The sequence below is a fragment of the Colias eurytheme genome, chromosome 5 (assembly GCF_061535395.1).
Source record: "Colias eurytheme isolate Ceu_HAF_F1 chromosome 5, ilColEury1 Martin Lab GWU primary, whole genome shotgun sequence".
NCBI classification, from domain to species: Eukaryota; Metazoa; Arthropoda; class Insecta; order Lepidoptera; family Pieridae; genus Colias; species Colias eurytheme.
Window position 1 is genome coordinate 2755539 of NC_142984.1, and position 18194 is coordinate 2773732.

The 18194-nt window shown below is 32.5% G+C and overlaps 1 protein-coding gene across 19 annotated transcripts in view; it reads right to left on the reverse strand.

Moving 5' to 3' along the window:
• LOC149908338 (uncharacterized) overlaps nucleotides 1–18194 on the reverse strand; it is a 465602-nt gene that overhangs the window by 210101 nt on the left and 237307 nt on the right. Inside the window, exons 5-7 of one of the 19 annotated variants that reach the window (XM_090101743.1) lie at nucleotides 9760–9884; nucleotides 9292–9372; nucleotides 8659–8838 (exon numbers count right to left, since the gene is read on the reverse strand). The exons of 15 other annotated variants lie outside the window; for them this stretch is intronic. In XM_090101743.1, the coding sequence (XP_089957869.1) occupies nucleotides 8674–8838; nucleotides 9292–9372; nucleotides 9760–9884 (371 nt within the window). In that variant the 3' untranslated portion in view covers nucleotides 8659–8673. Of the gene's footprint in view, nucleotides 1–8629; nucleotides 8839–9268; nucleotides 9373–9759; nucleotides 9885–18194 lie in introns of those variants that run through there. 3 more of the 19 variants (XM_090101760.1, XM_090101755.1, XM_090101757.1) reach the window with 3 other exon arrangements.

Genomic DNA, 18194 nt, shown 5'->3' on the forward strand with positions numbered 1-18194 from the left:
ATTCGACGAATAAGTTTTATCCAAGCATTGAAAAATCGGCCCTTATAATAACAGCTTATTTATAACAAATGGATTAAGGTTTAGCAATATAAAATACAATTGATCATACAAAAAATACTACCATTGAGGATAGTTTTGACGTGACAACGTCTTATAATTCGATAGAGCCGGCTGCACGCACGAAAAAACATGACTCATGCGGCGTTACCTCGCTCTGAGGCGTTCCATGTAGGGCTTGAAGTGCAAGCGAGAGCGCGGAACGAGCGACAAAGAAGCACAATCGGACGTTGTCACGTTCAACTATCGTCAGTAAACCGACTTTACAGACAACCAATTTTTAAAAATAAGAGCAGACTTGAGTGCAAATTTTCCAAAATATACATACAAATATATAAATACATAACGGTGCAGATCAAACGAACATAGAGCTAGAGCAAAAGCATTTTTTCGTGATCTTTTAGTGGAAACGAATAGTCGTATTCAGTGTTGTTCAGTATTAGAACATTGCATACAATCTTTTCGACGATCTAATAACAACGAAAGAATGCTCTACGCCTGTTTACACTAAAAGAATTTTACATAGTTAGAATGAGCATTCGCTCGTTTGATGTAAATGCACTATTATAGGAAAATTTAAGTTAGATAATAAAAAATAACCCTATTTTGTCGTGACATCGTCATATTTTCCCATACCCATACCAATCTTTTAAACTTCGTTATAACACCCTGAATATAGGTACGTCATAGAAATTTAAACACACACTGTTATCAAAAGTATGTATAAAGATTTTTGATATTGGCAAAACTAGATAATTTTTCTTATTGCCAATATGTCTCTTAAAACTTATAGGTAGATCTTATTAGTAAATAATGTAGTATGTATTATTGATTCCTGTCGATTACAAGGAACACTGTGATAAATTTTAAAGACAGAATAAGTTCGTCATTCTAATGCAACTCTATCATATACTTTTGAGAAATACGATGTGAAAAATACTTTCATTCAAAGAAAATAGTCTTATTAATATATACTGTGTAAGAAATAAGTATTCTTCCAATTGTATCTTTAAAAAATCTAAGTATGTTGATAATATAGAGATCTCGTGCAAAAATAAGGTACAAAAATAGTGAATGATTAAAAATAGTACACAAACTTAATATCTAACTTTATCTTGTGTATTAAACAAACATACCTATAAACTAAAATTCAGAACTCCATTCATATTCAAAAGCAGGCGTTCGTCATGGGAAAGTAATGTTTTTGCACACGGAACAACAACATAAAATTAGTATAAATAGCTTATGAAAAATTAAAAAAATCAAGGCACATAGCGAGCAGCCCCGTCAAGCAATTGCTGCTCGAAGCTCGGTCTATGTGGACATTCATTGGCCGAAGAAAATGTATGGGCTTATTCAAACTAGAGCGGTATTCGCTACCGCTGTGGGTACCGCTCTAGTTTGAACAGGCCTTAACTGACGTATGCTGTAATTAAAAAAATGGCGGCTGACGGCGGCCGATTAAAATGACGGCTCACGCGTTGACAGCTCCGCACAGACCGAACTGCTTCTCGCAGAAATTGCTTCGGGAGGCTCCTTGCTCTATAGACAATATTATAGTCAAATGTGCACGTTAATCATGAGAATGTAACCCTGTAGTAGACATGACAACTCCGTCTATAGTAACAGCAGATGCTTTACACTTTAGCTTGTGTTTTTTAGCACATGTCCATCTTATACGGTTGCCTGTGAGAGACCGGGAGTGCCGGCAGAACTTGTGTCCCCCTATGTATATATTGGTCGCGTCTCCCCAGTAGCGGCCGCGGAATAGCGTGCAGAGTAAACCTGAAAATATGTACTAGTTTAGTATTGTTATGTATTATTTATTAACATATTCAGGAAATTAGGCATATATCATTTAAGACTTAAAACTATATGTATTTTTTGCTATATTATCTACAATTGCACCTTATAATAAAGAAAGATGCTATATGCAAGTTGCAACAGACTGTATATTTTAAAGATCCTATAATTTTTAAAATCTGGAATAAAAACAAATAAAACATATATGTAACATTTCTCTTTATTTTCCATAATAATCCCAAACTATCTAACATAGGTAGTTGTTAAACTATTCAGGTACACAGATTCTTACATTTGTACAATTAAGGGCTGATTTTTCAATCCTTTGATAAAACTTATTCGTCGAATAATGTATAAAACTACCATTTTAAAAACGTATTCTAATTGCCCGTATTTGACAGTTTACGTGACATTTGAATATTATCGTGTAATACTTTATTGGACGGATAAGTTTTATCTAAGCATTGAAAAATCGGCCCTAACAAAGACAAGTTCATAATTTCTATATGTCTATTAAATACCTCTATACCTTTTATCCTACCTACTTTATGTATTAGAAATATGGAATCACACAATGATTGGAGATCTTAATATAATAATTTTAAAATAGATATAAATAAAATAGATAAACAATAACAGATACATGTATCTCTAAGTATCCGTTGATACCTTTTTTAAGTGGAGAAATCTTTTGTAACTATGTGGCACATAGTTACAAAAGATTAGTGCACATAGTATGTGCACTAATTAATTAAATGTATAAAACAAAATATGTGTGTTTGATAAATTAACAAGTAACATAATACAATATTCTCAGATTTTACCTAATAAATAACAAATATAAATATTTTCATTTTGTATTAAGATATGGATCTGTCAATGTTTTATATTCGAGTCATAGAACATCTTCAACATATAACAAGGACTAGCTTCATTCAACTTTACTATATTCACAGTAGATATATCCGTTCTCTATGTATCTTATATATAAAATTCTCGTGTCACAATGTTAGTCTGCATACTCCTCCGAAACGGGTGGACCGATTCTCATGAAATTTTCTGTGCATATCGGGTAAGTCTGAGAATCGGCCAACATCTATTTTTCATATGTACCACGGGCGAAGCCGGGGCGGACCGCTAGTGTAAGTATAAAGTTGACTATTCTTAAAAAAAGTAACTACCCAATAGGTACCTTATACCAGGAAAAATAAACCCTATGAAAACACAACTTAAAATCTAATCTCATTTACAAAAAATCTCTATCACCTACGTCCCAAAAATGGCGATCGATACAAACATACTTTTACTCCATATTATTATTATATATTATAAAATAAAGTCTTTCGCGTCTGTCTGCCTGTTCGCAAAAACTCAACTAACTTCTGCACCGATTAACATTCTATTTCCACCTATGGATAGGAATTTTAGAAGTGAAACTTCTTTAGACGCGTTGAGTTTAAAATTTCAAGTTCGCAACATGTCAATACCGTCATTTCATGGAGTAAGTCGACGATCTTGGTATCTTTGTATCTTGCCAAAGAAGTTTTCTGACACGTGTTGAAATCTTCCTAATAATGGTTATGTACTTGACGTGCCTTCAATATAATACTATTATGAGTCGTGACAAACGCAGTACACCCTCTCTTCTTTCTCACACATCGCCATCTCACTCTGACCCCTTCATTCTGGTGTACTGAGAACCTGTGACCTCCCATGAGCAGAGAACGTCTACCCGATGACGTCATCTCGAAATATACTGGAAGCAAATTGGTTATTGCACATGTGTGAACACTTATATATTTATGTAAAGAGGATATCTTGGGATTTTTTTAAGCAATTTTGATAAAATTAAAAATGCAAAAGCAATGGATATTTTATTACATAAAATATTTATTTCTGTTAGTCTTTTGTATACATTTTACCTATATTTTGTCATAGTTAAAGCGGTTTCATTATGTTATTAGACATACTTTTTATAGAGCAAATTCGGTTCATAATGTTATTCGGGGAATATGTAGGTGGTAAAAGAAAATACTTTTTTTTTAAAGTTAATTATGTTTTTTACAAAAATAACATTCAGTTTAATTTAACTTCAACTAGAATCAGCATCAGTGAGTAACATTACAATTAACATTTACTCCTAAACTAGCTCTTTCCCGTGGTTTCGATTGCGTAGTCAATAGAAATTCTTAAGGCAATGATATGTTTCACCGTGGTAACAAATTTCGTATATAACTTTCTAAATTCTTATCTCCTAAATATCCAGACATGAATAATATAATAATAGCATAAATTGCCTCGCCATAATTGCTCCGTTGCAGTTGCGACGTAAAACAAACAATTTCACTTTCGCATTAACAATATTAGTATCTAATATATGTATTACTAGATTTCCGCCCGCGGCTTCGCCCGCATTTTCAAAGGAAAACCCGCGTAGTTCCCGTTCCCGTGGGATTTCCGGGATAAAACCTATCCTATGTGTTAATCCAAGTTACCCTCTATATGTGTGCTAAATTTCATTGTAATCGGTTCAGTAGTTTTTACGTGAAGGAGTAACAAACATCCATAGATCCATACAAACTTTCGCCTTTATAATATATGTATTATGTATTATAGGAATGAGACTTGTCATTTTTTCAAGCTTCTTTGGCGTATATAATATTTTTAATGAACGTGGAGTGATATACTAAATATAATTACGTGAACGTGTGTCGAAAAACCTAACCTTCAAGAAATTGAAATAAATTTTCCCAAAAGTTTTATACATTATCTGTGGTAGGTTTGTTCCTATTTGTTCGAAATAAAACAAAAATTAAATTTAATTTAATTAAATTTGTAAGTATTAGTAGGAGAACCAATCAACACATGTTTTTCGTTGTAGCAATCCAAACAAAATGCTTTTTTACATGCTTTGCACTCTGTGTGCACTTGTTTAGCTTTTCGAGCCAACTGCCCTTGAATTTTTAATTTTTCATAGCAACCGGTACATCTCTTTCGAACTAACTTATTGTTTGTAGTATTACGCGGAATTTCTTGAAGTCTATGGCGAGAAGATGAACTAGAAAATGAAGTTCTGGGAGTCAGAGAAAGCGAAAGTCTTTGAGGCACGTTACTTTCTGTAGTTCTCGCTGCTGGCCCTAGAAAATGTCGAACTAAATGATCTTGTTCTTGCAAAACAGACAATTTAGGACATTGTGATGCCAAATCATTGTAAATGCACCTAGCATTTATTACAGCAACTTGAAACTCAATCAATCAAGTTTTATTGTCTATACTTATGTGTACACATATGACTCATTGAACTTGGGAAAGAATTTTTTTTATCCCACGCTCATGAGTCATATATGAGGCTAAAATATAAATTGAATAAAATAAATGAAACCCATAACTATTTTTATAAAATGTAATTTATTAAGACAATGTGAATGTAATTAACCTTAATGGAAAAAAAACTGATGGACGTGGACCAGTTTTATATTGTATTATATAGGGACAGTTAAGTTGTTAAGATAAAATAATGCAATTGGAAATGATGACGAAGTATAACTAGATTTAAAAGCCGACAAAGCACCCTTCCATTGTTACGGTGCTTTGCGATAATAGTACAGGAGACCGCGGCATATAGACCGATCTCATAACCAGATAATTTATGAAATGTAATATAAACAATTATGCATATGGTCGCTTGCCCATCAAAAAGTGTTCATGGCATAGTTGTGTGTCTGGGTGTTAATTATCTATATAAGTACTTATTTAAAATGATATATATGTATGTTTATCAGACATCCATAACACAAGCGAAAGCTTAGTATGGGATCAGATCGTGCCGTGTATGAAAAATGTCATGAAATATTTATTTATTACTTATTATTTAATGATTGTGCCCCGAAAGTGTCATAATACGACCATCTATGACCATTATCCTGGCTCTGCAGCCGCTTGCCTTATTGTCCTTATTGCAAACCCATCGCGTCACCGGCCCTCTGCTTTGTACTTGTCGAAATCTGTAGTTCCCAATCTGTAGGACTGTCTTCCCTTTACGAGACATCGTGAACACAGCTTCTGAAACCATATTCAAGTTTAAACAAAATATTCTTAGTCAAGCTGAAGGAGAATCCGTCGTGTCTATGTCAGCCCGGAGTAGAGGAGACGGTTCCTCACCTGTTACTCGAGTGCCCAATTTTTGCAAGCAATAGATATGCTATTGAGCAAAAATTGGGCATAGCGATGACGGGTGAGAATCTGCCTTCCGCCCTGGGGGACAAGTGTACTTTCTTAAAATATTGTAAATATATTGTAGAAGTAGTGAATAAGCGAAACAATGGCGTGTGATTCTGTGATATTATGGGATAGTTTGAATTTTTGTAGCGTTTATTGTATTTATTTACCCAGTATTTTAATATTTTTAATTTTGTATTTTAATTTATGTATTTAATGTAAATAATTTTATTTTTAATTAATTATGTCTTTATAAATTGTTTTTTTGTAAATAAAAAAAAATGTAAATAATGTCTCTGGACAATATTCCAGAAGTGGCGCGAACAACCTGTGATGGCGGATGCCTTTAAAAAAAAATATCTTTTATTGTCAAAACTAGCTTATCGCCCGCGGCTTCGCCTGCTTTGTCTAACACCTAATAAATTATATACTAAAACCTTCCTCTTGAATCACTCTATCTATTAAAAAAAACGTAGTTTTAAAGATTTAAGCATACAAATGGTCATAGGGACATAGGGACAGAGAAAGCGACTTTGTTTTGTACTATGTAGTGATAGTGATATACTTGTAGATAACAAATAAAAATACAACAATGTAAACATTCTCAAACTATCATTTTATCAATTCATGTCCTAAAAAGGATCATATTTATTAACCATTTACCATTTTGTTAAACAAAGGACTTAAATAAAACATTGGAAATCAATTTATATGTAAATACCAAAATTAGTAAAAATTTCAATAAATAATTTCAATAAATTTTGTTCATAATATTTCAGTATCGAAATACATAAGAGCACTTATAGCCTCAAGGTTCCCTGCAAACAAATAAAGTCGTCAAGTTTTTCAGGAAAAATCACTCGCGCTTCGCGCTCGTGATTTTTTAACCTGAAAAACTTGACTCCTTCATTTGTTTGCAACGAACCTATCGGAAAATACCCGATAATTTTGAAGCTCGTGTGGTATTCGGGGGATTATTTTTCCGTCCCATATGTCGGCCAATAATTTCACAATTGAATTCAACCTGTCAGTTTGACGTCAACTACCAGAGAAAATTTTCAAAAAATTATCAGTATAATACCATTTAGGTTGTACCACGTGACGTCGAATGGTGCAATTCTATTGGTCGATATTTGGGTCGGAAAAATAATCAGTATAATACCATGTAGGTTGTACCACGTGACGTCGAATGGTGCAATTCTATTGGTCGATATTTGGGTCGGAAAAATAATCATTCTTATATATGCGGTTATTTGAATTTAATAATTACAAGAAGCATCTTTCCATTGTGGCTATGCTGACCTAAACCCATTTCACTTCTACATTCCTTACCTTCTTCTTAATATAATCTCGAAACATATTAATAAAAAGCGCTCAAATTTTGTACCATTATATTACCGTTTATTTGGAACTTCAACACACAATTCCACATGCAAAAATATTTCATTATCATTCTACAATAATTAATGATTATGTTCATAAACGAAAGATACTAATTCATTATCCATAGTAATGATACGGGCCTTACAGCCCTTGGCAACTCTGGTGCACATCCAGCGCCCTTTAGGGCCCTTACTGCCAGACCACTTGTTGTACCTGTACTTGCCCATTTGTATAGCCGGCTTACCCTGCCTGGATGTTGTGAATATAGCTTCGTCTGAAAAGAGATTTATTTTTATTCCACCCACTTCACTTCTACATTTAGGAACTAGCTATCTTTAAATATAATTTTTCCGAATACATTAATAAAACGCGTTCAAATTTTTTACCAATCAAATAATTCTTTGAATCTTGCCAAAGAAGTTTTACTTCTGACATTTGTGCTCGGCACACACTCTTTTTCATTTATTTAAAATTAAATAATCTTAAATAAATAAATAATCTGTACAACTTTTAATAATCAATTTTGTTTTATCCCGGTCGGGCACAACGAGCGGTTAGTACATAAATAAAAAGCCCTCACATAATTAGGCAGCATCTATTTAAAACTTCAACACAGTTAATTCTACAATAATTAATGATTATGTTCATTAACGAAAGATACGAATTCATTATCCATAGTAATGATAAGGGCCTTACAGCCGTTCGCAATTCTTGTGCATACCCAGCGCCCTTTAGGGCCCTTACTGCGGGACCATTTGTTGTACCTATACTTGCCCATTTGTATAGCCGGCTTACCCTGCCTGGATGTTGTGAATATAGCTTCGTCTGAAAAGAGATTTATTTTTATTCCACCCACTTCACTTCTACATTTAGGAACTAGCTATCTTTAAATATAATTTTTCCGAATACATTAATAAAACGCGTTCAAATTTTTTACCAATTAAATAATTTCTTTGAATCTTGCCAAAGAAGTTTTACTTCTGACATGTGTGCTCGGCACACACTCTTTTTTATTTATTTAAAATTAAATAATCTTAAATAAATAAATAATCTGTACAACTTTTAATAATCAATTTTGTTTTATCCCGGTCGGGCACAACGAGCTGTTAGTACATAAATAAAAAGCCCTCACATAATTAGGCAGCATCTATTTAAAACTTCAACACAGTTAATTCTACAATAATTAATGATTATGTTCATTAACGAAAGATACTAATTCATTATCCATAGTAATGATAAGGGCCTTACAGCCCATGGCAACTTTGGTGCATACCCAGCGCCCTTTAGGGCCCTTACTGCCAGACCACTTGTTGTACCTGTATTCGCCCATTTGTATAGCCGGCTTACCACGCCTGGATGTTGTGAATATAGGTTCGTCTGAAAAGAGAGATTTATTTTTATTCCACTCACTTCTACATTTAGATATTAACTTTTCTTAAATTTAATTATTCCGAATATATTAATAAAACGTGTTCAAATTTTTTACCAATTAGAATCACCATCCCATCATTCTTTTTTATTTATTTAAACTTAAATAATTTTAAATGCATAAATAATCTATAGTTACCACTTTTAATAATCAATTTTGTTTTATCCCGTTGGGACGGAGTCGCGACGAGCGCCTTGTAAATTCATAAATAAAAAACTCTTAAAGTCAAACATATTATTGAGCATCATATCTATTAAAAAAAAATGGACACAGTTAATTCTACATTCATTAATGATGGTGTACATTAACGCAAGATATTAATTTATTATCCATAGTAATGATATGGGCCTTACAGCCCATGGCAACTTTGGTGCATACCCAGCGCGCTTTAGGGCCCTTACTTCTAGACTTCTTGTTGAACCTGTACTCGCCCATTTGTATAGCCGGCTTACCGCGCCTGGATGTTGTGAATATAGGTTCGTCTGAAAAGAGAGATCTCTTTTTATTCCACCCACTTACTTCTTAGATTAGCTTTCCTCAAATTTATTTTTTCCGAATATAATAATAAAAGGTGTTCAAATTTTTTTCCAATAAGGATTCATGCCATCATTCTTTTTTTCTTGGTTAAATTTAATCTTAAATAAATAAATAATCTATACCACTTTTATTAATCAATTTTGTTTCATCCCGGTCGGGCGGAGTCGCGACGAGAGGCTCATATATATAAATAAAAAGCTCTTAAAGTCAAACATATTATAAAGCATCGTATCTATTAAAAGATGGACACGGTTAATTCTACAGTCATTAATGATTATGTTCATTAACAAAAGATATTAATTGATAATCAATAGTAACGACAACGGCCTTACAGCCCATGGCCACTCTGGTGCACACCCAGCGTCCTTTTGGGCCCTTACTGCCAGACCACTTGTTGTACCTGTACTTGCCCATTTGTATAGCCGGCTTACCAACTTGGATGTTGTAAACGTAAATTCTGAAAAGAGATCAAGTAGGTAATATTCGCATTAGGTACTAGCTGACGTAGTGACTACTGATCGAGAGACTCGAGGGTCGCCTGTTAGTAAGCAACCACCATAATAATTATTAATCCTCTGTTTATGTGTAAAAAATAAAGAAAATATGAATACGGGATGGACTAGAATAAGGAAAATTATACCAACCACAGAGGCCTCGATCATCGTAAGAAATATAGCTCATATGACTCGCTGATGTTCCTTCAACCTTAAAACATGACTTTCGAAGGTGAAAATATCTCAATATAAATAGGAATATATTATAGGAATAAGTCGAATGAAAAATACATATCTATTTATCCTTTTTTAATAATCATTTGTGTCCTAGTCCTAAATTTATATGAGAACAGAATAGTAATCAGAGAAACTCAAGTAAAAAAAAAATATTCATTAATGATTATGTTCCAGTTTTGCAAAAATGATTTCACCATTATGCGTTTTTAGTTTGGCTCTACATCGTATATAGTCGTTTATACAACTCCATGGAATGGCCACTCCATCTTTTGGAGCATGGCCTCTTCTTTTGAACCTGTATTTACCCATTTGTATGATAGGCTTTCCTCGTTGAGATGTAGTGAAGACTGGTACTAAAAATAAAAAATAAAATCATGGTTACATCAAAAATAAAAAGCCAAACGAAAGGGAAGTGACAAAAAAGGGAAAGCCATAGGCCATAGATTGGAAATCTTCTCTAATATGGTTTTTTAAAAGGCACAGCCAGCTAAACCAATTATGTATAATACAGTTTTTTTTATTTACTGTAGGTAAGGTAGGTATTTTTTATTTTTCAATATAAAAATTTTAATCCCTAATTACAATATTTGGTATGTTTGTTGAATATCATTATTTATTACACATAGATAGACGTATATGTCGTATTTAAGTAATACGACTACTGTATCGATAAATAAGGAAACTCAATAATTATACTTGTACCTGATGCAGTGAGCAACCACCATAATAACTATTAAGTCTCTGTAAATGTGTAAAAAATAAAGAAAATATGAGAACGGGATGGACTAGATTAAGGAAAATGATACCACCCACAGAGGCCTCGAACATCGTAAGAAATATAGCTCATATGACTGATGTTCCTTCAACCTTACAACATGACTTTCGAAGGTGAAAATATCTCAATATAAATAGGAATATATTATAGGAATAAGTCGAATGAAAAATACATATCTATTTATCCTTTTTTAATAATCATTTGTGTCCTAGTTCTAAATTAATATGAGAACAGAATAGTAATAAGATAAACTCTCGTAAAAAAATATTCATTAATGATTATGTTCCATATTTACAAAAATGATTTCATCATCATGCGTTTTCAGTTTGGCTCTACATCGTGTAGAGGCTTTAATACAACTCCATGGAATGACCACTCCATCTTTTGAAGCATGGTTTGCTCTTTTGAATCTGTATTTTCCTATTTGTATGATAGGCTTTCCTCGTTGAGATGTAGTGAAGACTGGTACTAAAAATAAAAAAATAAAATCATGGTTACATCAAAAATAAAAAGCCAAACGAAAGGGAAGTGACAAAAAAGGGAAAGCCATAGCCATAGATTGGAAATCTTCTCTAATATGGTTTTTTAAAAGGCACAGCCAGCTAAACCAATTATGTATAATACAGTTTTTTTTATTTACTGTGTAATAAGGTAAGGTAGGTATTTTTTATTTTTCAATATAAAAATTTTAATCCCTAATTACAATATTTGGTATGTTTGTTGAATATCATTATTTATTACACACTAGCTGTGCCCGCGACTTCGTCCGCGTGGAATAGTGACTGCATAGTAGGTGACTACTTAACTTTTATTGAATAAACACGTACTACCATAAATAATTAAAAGAACTGTTAGTAAAATTTATTACTAAACTGAGCTAAAAAATAAAAAATAAATGCCTAGTTAATTTTCTACGTAAAATTTATTTTAAATTATGTCATATTATTTTTAGGCACCAGGAGGGAAGGGAGCAAATTTATTTTTCTTCCTTCCTTGTATGGATGTTTTTGACAATATATCATGCAGCAACTGAGCGCCGAGACAAACTTCAAAACGCAAAGGAATAGAATCCGCTATCGATACTAATTGACATAAGCGTATGATGTTTTTTCTACGAAAAATCTATTTTTTCATTCGTTGATCTCAAAAATAAAAATTCCAATCACCAGAACGACAGGAAATTTTAATAATTTATTTTTAATTGTGTTTAGCACAATTTTGTTAAATTACGACTGGATGAAAATTTTGTTCGTGGTCGTCGTCGTCGTTGGTAAGGTGAACAAATCCTTAGCAAAACATCATACGCTTATGACAATAATTAGTATCGATAGCGGATTCTATTCCTTTGCGTTTTGACGTTTGTCTCAGCGCTCAGATCTTTCCTGTCTCACGCCTGTAGTAACTAAACCGTTTAGACCGTGCAATAAAAATTAAATTAAAAAAAAAACTAACGCAACGAAGAAAAGTGCATAGAAAAAGGAATAAATAATTTTACAAACTTCCCGAAGATCTTTAAAAATAAATACCATTTTAAATATTTATAAAAATAAAAATGTTGTGTGGTTTTATGAAACCACGGTAAAAGTGAAACTTAGGCATAAAATTATCGTATTTGTACGATAATAATTATCGTACGGTTCCGAACACTGCTTTATACCTACTCGGCAGCCGACCGTCACGCGACATGCGCTACACAGACCAAAAAGTTTGAGACGATGTAATAAAAGTTTCACTTTAAAAAAAACAAAGTCATCGGGGCTGCCATACCATCATTATCATATCATATACAATTATATTCTTTTTTATAATGGTACTTAATTTTAAAGATCGTCGGGAAGTTTGTAAAATTATTATTTATTCCTTTTCCTTCGTTGCGTTGGGTTTTTCTTTTTAATTTTTAAATTTTTAACTTCGGTTTCTTATTTTCATGTGATATTTTCAAGTGAGTTTTTGACCTCTACCTCCATATTAGAAAAAAAAAGAAAGAAAGAAAAGAAATTTATTGCCAAAAAAAAAACAGCCAAACACATTATAAAATTTATCTTACAATTAGGCAAACGGAGACAGCCTCAGCAAAATGCTGCACAAAAGCAGCGCTGATTTTCAGGCTGTACCGGCGATTGCGGTTACATTACATTCCTACATCATATTGATATCTATAAGTTTGTTGCTCCTTGACATCTTTTAAGTTGGGCCGTAACCGTGCACAAATTGTAATGGATCACAGTGGCAAAAGAAGTGGTATCTTTAGGAAAAAAAAATTGCCAAGAGCCAGGCCTATGTGGCTTTGAGTAGAATTCAAAATTTCCAGGGTGTGGCTATCCTCCCGCTCCCATATCCCCCTCTTCTTTCACAGACTTTCAACCCTTCTCTTTCCACACCTAGTAAATGGCAGAACCGATTTTGATGTAAACCATATTATCTAATTATACCTATATGTATTATGTACACGTCATATCCTGGCGTTTGATGCTCCATTTGGTTTATTTATCTAACCACTGTCACCCCTAAATGTAATAAACGGATGAACCGATTTCGATAAAACACGTTGCTCTTTTATATTTTGATATGGCGCTTGAGTATATTATTTGATCACATTCGATTATTGTTCATTCCCACTTTTACCGCTGTAATCTAATATATGGATAAACCGAATTGGATAAAAATATAACTAATATTTTTTCCCACATTCCCACTTTTACCTGTATATACCTAGGTATAATAAATGGATGAACCGATTTTGATACACTTTATCTAAGAACCAGCGTCGGAAAATATGCTGCCTAACACGCATCTAATTCGTATTACCTGCAGTTAGCGAGCTACGGTGGCACAAACAGACACACATAGCGGTCAAACACTTATCACCCATCTTTTTGCGTCGGGGGTTAAAAATATAATACGACATAATTTAAAGGACATTTTATGTATAAAATTTACCTAGAAGTAAGCATAATTCTAATTTGACCCCTTCTTGAGGACTTTCGATATGATCACCTGGACATTTATAAGGAAAAACTGTAGCGTATAACAGATAACTTACGTTTTATCGTACACTGTATAGTGTACAATAGAATGCCTTACAAATGTTCGCCGTGAATATTTAAATGGTCATAACTTTTTTATTTACGAACCGATTAACATGAAATAAACACTAAATGTTAAATGAAGATTACCACAATATATTAATGAAAATCGCATCTAAATCGGATAAGCCGTTTCTGAGATTAGCGTGCACAAACATACAGACAAACAGACAAAAAAAATTATAACTACAGTTTTGGGTTTGGGATCGATTTAATAATAACCCCTGCTATTTTTTTTACATATTTTTATTGTACAGACATCACTTTTCTAGAATTTTATTATATGTATTGATTGACCACGCGCAAGGTTACTAATTTCCACTACATCCTCACGCAAATCGTCAATTTTTATGAACATTGAATCTGTAAATAAAAAAAAATCAAAAGATAAGTACCTAATTTTATTAAAAAGCTACTAACAAATAAAGTTTTATCAAGAACTAAAGTGACCTTCTTTGGGCGTATAATATAGTCTTGTAAAAGTTATACATAAAAATAAAATTTCATCATTTTCTTATTTTGTCATAACTTTAACTAATTAAAAACATGAGTATAACTATATAATTATAATAAACAATAAATATAAAAGCTACAACTTACCTTTTGTGGGAACGCAAGAATGCGAAAATTAAAAAATAGCCGAAGATTTTTAAAAATGTAACCAATGAACACAATCACTGTTATCTACTATTACCCAAAGAGAATACAAATACTACGTCTATTACCTATATAACTGTAATGGCCTTATACATAGTTACTATACTCTTTGTGTAATGGTGTCTTGTTTGACATCAAATAATAAACATCTACCCTCACTTATAAAAATTTAGTATATTCACATGAAATATAAGCGCACCTGAAATGGACTCTGGGAAGATATGAATTATTTATTTAACTTTAAAAAAAAACAACCTCACCAACATCATAATTTTTCCAAGGAGCGTTAATATTATGTAAATTGATTTAATTTTAATGAAATCTCATAGATGGCGCTGTTTTAAATTTGTCTTTATACTACTAAGATTCATTATACTGTTTCTCTGCCAAAATTACTTAAATGATGTAGTTTTTATAGTGTAAAGGTAGACAATAGCATGGCTTACTCAAAAACAACATTTAAACATGAGTCTTTATATTGTACGCTGTCGTAGTACACGGAATACGTAAGAAAAATAAAGGTTCACAGCTCCTCCCCCGAAGGTGATAGCATGATAATATGTATATAACAGCCTGACCCGACCTGTTAGTAATATTCATGCAAAATTTGAAGTAAATCCGTGCAGTACTTTCTGAGATTAGCCTGGACAAACATACAGACAAACAGACAAACAGACAAACCGACAAACAGACAAACAGACAAAAATTCTAAAAACTATGTTTTTGGCTTCTATATCGATTATAGATCATGGATTATGTATTCTTTTAAAAAAATATTCAATGTACAGTTTTGACTTTCCTACGATTTTATTATATGTATAGATAGATAGACGTATATGTCGTATTTAAGTAATACGACTACTGTATCGATAAATAAGGAAACTCAATAATTATACTTGTACCTAATGCAGTGAGCAACCACCATAATAACTATTAGCCTCTGTAAATGTGTAAAAATAAATAAAATATGAGAACGGGATGGACTGGAATAAGGAAAATTATACCACCCCACAAAGGTCTCGATCATCGTGAGAAATATAGCTCATATGACTGATGTTCCTTCAACCTTACAACATGACTTTCGAAGGTAAAAATATCTCAATATAAACAGGAATATGCTATAGGAATATGTCCAATGAAAAATACATATCTTTTCATCCTTTTTTAATAATCATTTATGTCCTAGTCCTAAACTTGATGAGAACAGAATATAAATCAGAGAGTAAAAAAAAATGTGTGCGAGTATTAGTGTACACACGTGAGAAGTGAAACTTCTTTATAACCATATTTTTCAAAAAATAATTTACTATATGCAATTTGACAGAAATACGTCAAAACACGCGTGGTAGGGATAAGAACAAGATGGCACATAACGGAAAAGTATCACGCGTAACGAAAAAATGTTACACTTAATTTTTTTCCAACCCCGATAAAGAAGTTTCACTTCAAAAAATATTTGTTAATGATTATGTTCCATATTTACAAAAATGATTTCATCATTATGCGTTTTTAGTTTTGCTCTACATCGTTTAGAGTCGTTAATACAACTCCATCGAAAGATCATTCCATCTTTTGGATCATAGCTGGTTCTTTTGAACCTGTATTTACCCATTTGTATGATAGGCTTTCCTCGTTGAGATGTAGTGAAGACTGGTACTAAAAATAAAAAATAAAATCATAGTTACATCAAAAATAAAAAAGCCAAACGAAAGGGAAGTGACAAAAAAGGGAAAGCCCATAGATTGGAAATCTTCTCTAATATAGTTTTTTAAAAGGCACAGACAGCTAAACCAATTATAATACAGTTTTATTTATTTACTGTGTAATAAGGTACGGTAATAATAAGCTAAGGTAGGCATTTTTTATTTTTCAATATAAAAATTTTAATCCCTAATATATAAAAATGAATCGCAAAATGTGTTGGTAAGCGCATAACTCGAGAACGGCTGAACCGATTTCGATAATTCTTTTTTTATTATATTCCTTGAAGTACGAGGATGGTTCTTATGTAGAGAAAACGTAAACATGTACCACGGGCGAAGCCGGGGCGGACCGCTAGTCCCTAATAATATTTGGTATGTTTGTTGTATATCATTATTTATTACACATATACCTATTTGTCGAATTTTAGTAATACGACTACTGTATCGATAAATAAGGAAACTCAATAATTATTATTCTTGTACCTGATGCAGTGAGTAACCACCATAATAATATTATTAAGCCTCTGTTAATGTTTAAAAAATAAAGAAAATATGAGATCGGGATGGACTGGAATAAGGAAAATGATACCACCCACAGAGGCCTCGATCATCGTAAGAAATATATGACTCGCTGATGTTCCTTCAACCTTACAACATGACTTTCGAAAGTGAAAATATCTCAATATAAATAGAAATATATTATAGAAATAAGTCCAATGAAAAATACATATCTTTTCATCCATTTTAATAATCATTTGTGTCCTAGTCCTAGACTTGATGAAAACAGAAGATTAATCAGAGAAACTCAAATAAAAAAATATTTGTTAATGATTATGTTCCATATTTACAAAAATGATTTCATCATTATGCGTTGTTAGTTTTGCTCTACATCGTTTATAGTTGTAAATACAACTCCATCGAATGATCATTCCATCTTTTTGAGTAAGGCTGGTTCTTTTGAACCTGTATTTACCTATTTGTATACTAGGTTTTCCTCGTTGAGATGTAGTGAAGACTGGTACTAAAAATAAAAAAAAAATAAAATCATAGTTACACCAAAAATAAAAAAGCCAAACGAAAGAGAATTGACAAAAAAGGGAAAGCCATAGATTGGAAATCTTCTCTAATATAGTTTTTTAAAAGACACAGCCAGCTAAACCAATTATAATACATTTTTTTTTATTTACTATGTAATAAGGTACGGTAATAATAAGGTAAGGTATGTATTTTTTATTTTTCAATATAAAAATTTTAATCCCTAATTATAATATTTGGTATGTTTGTCGTATATCATTATTTATTAATCGTATTTTAGTAATACCACACCCCGGACACTCCATACAAAATTATCATTTTGATAGTCACACTGTAGAGACTGCAAATGTGTGTGTTAACGCTTTATCGTGGGCACATTTTTGACTAGCTTAAAAAAAAGCGTTTTTCTGATGAAATTAATGTTGTCAATCTTCGTTGCGTATGGTCCCTGTAGAAAAATGTGGACCATTTTTAGCCTGATCGTGCGGGGTGAGGTAAGTGTTTAATTTTGGCGGGAGGCGGAGAGTGTCCGTTCTGTAGCGTTTAGCTACTATTATGTATTCTGTGGTAATACGACTACTGTATCGATAAATAAGGAAACTTAATAATTATACTTGTACCTGATGCAGTGAGCAACCACCATAATAACTAGGTATTAAGTCTCTGTAAATGCTTAAAAAATAAGAAAATATGAATACGGGATGGACTAGAATAAGGAAAATGATACCACCCACAGAGGCCTCGAACATCTTTAGAAATATAGCTCATATGACTGATGTT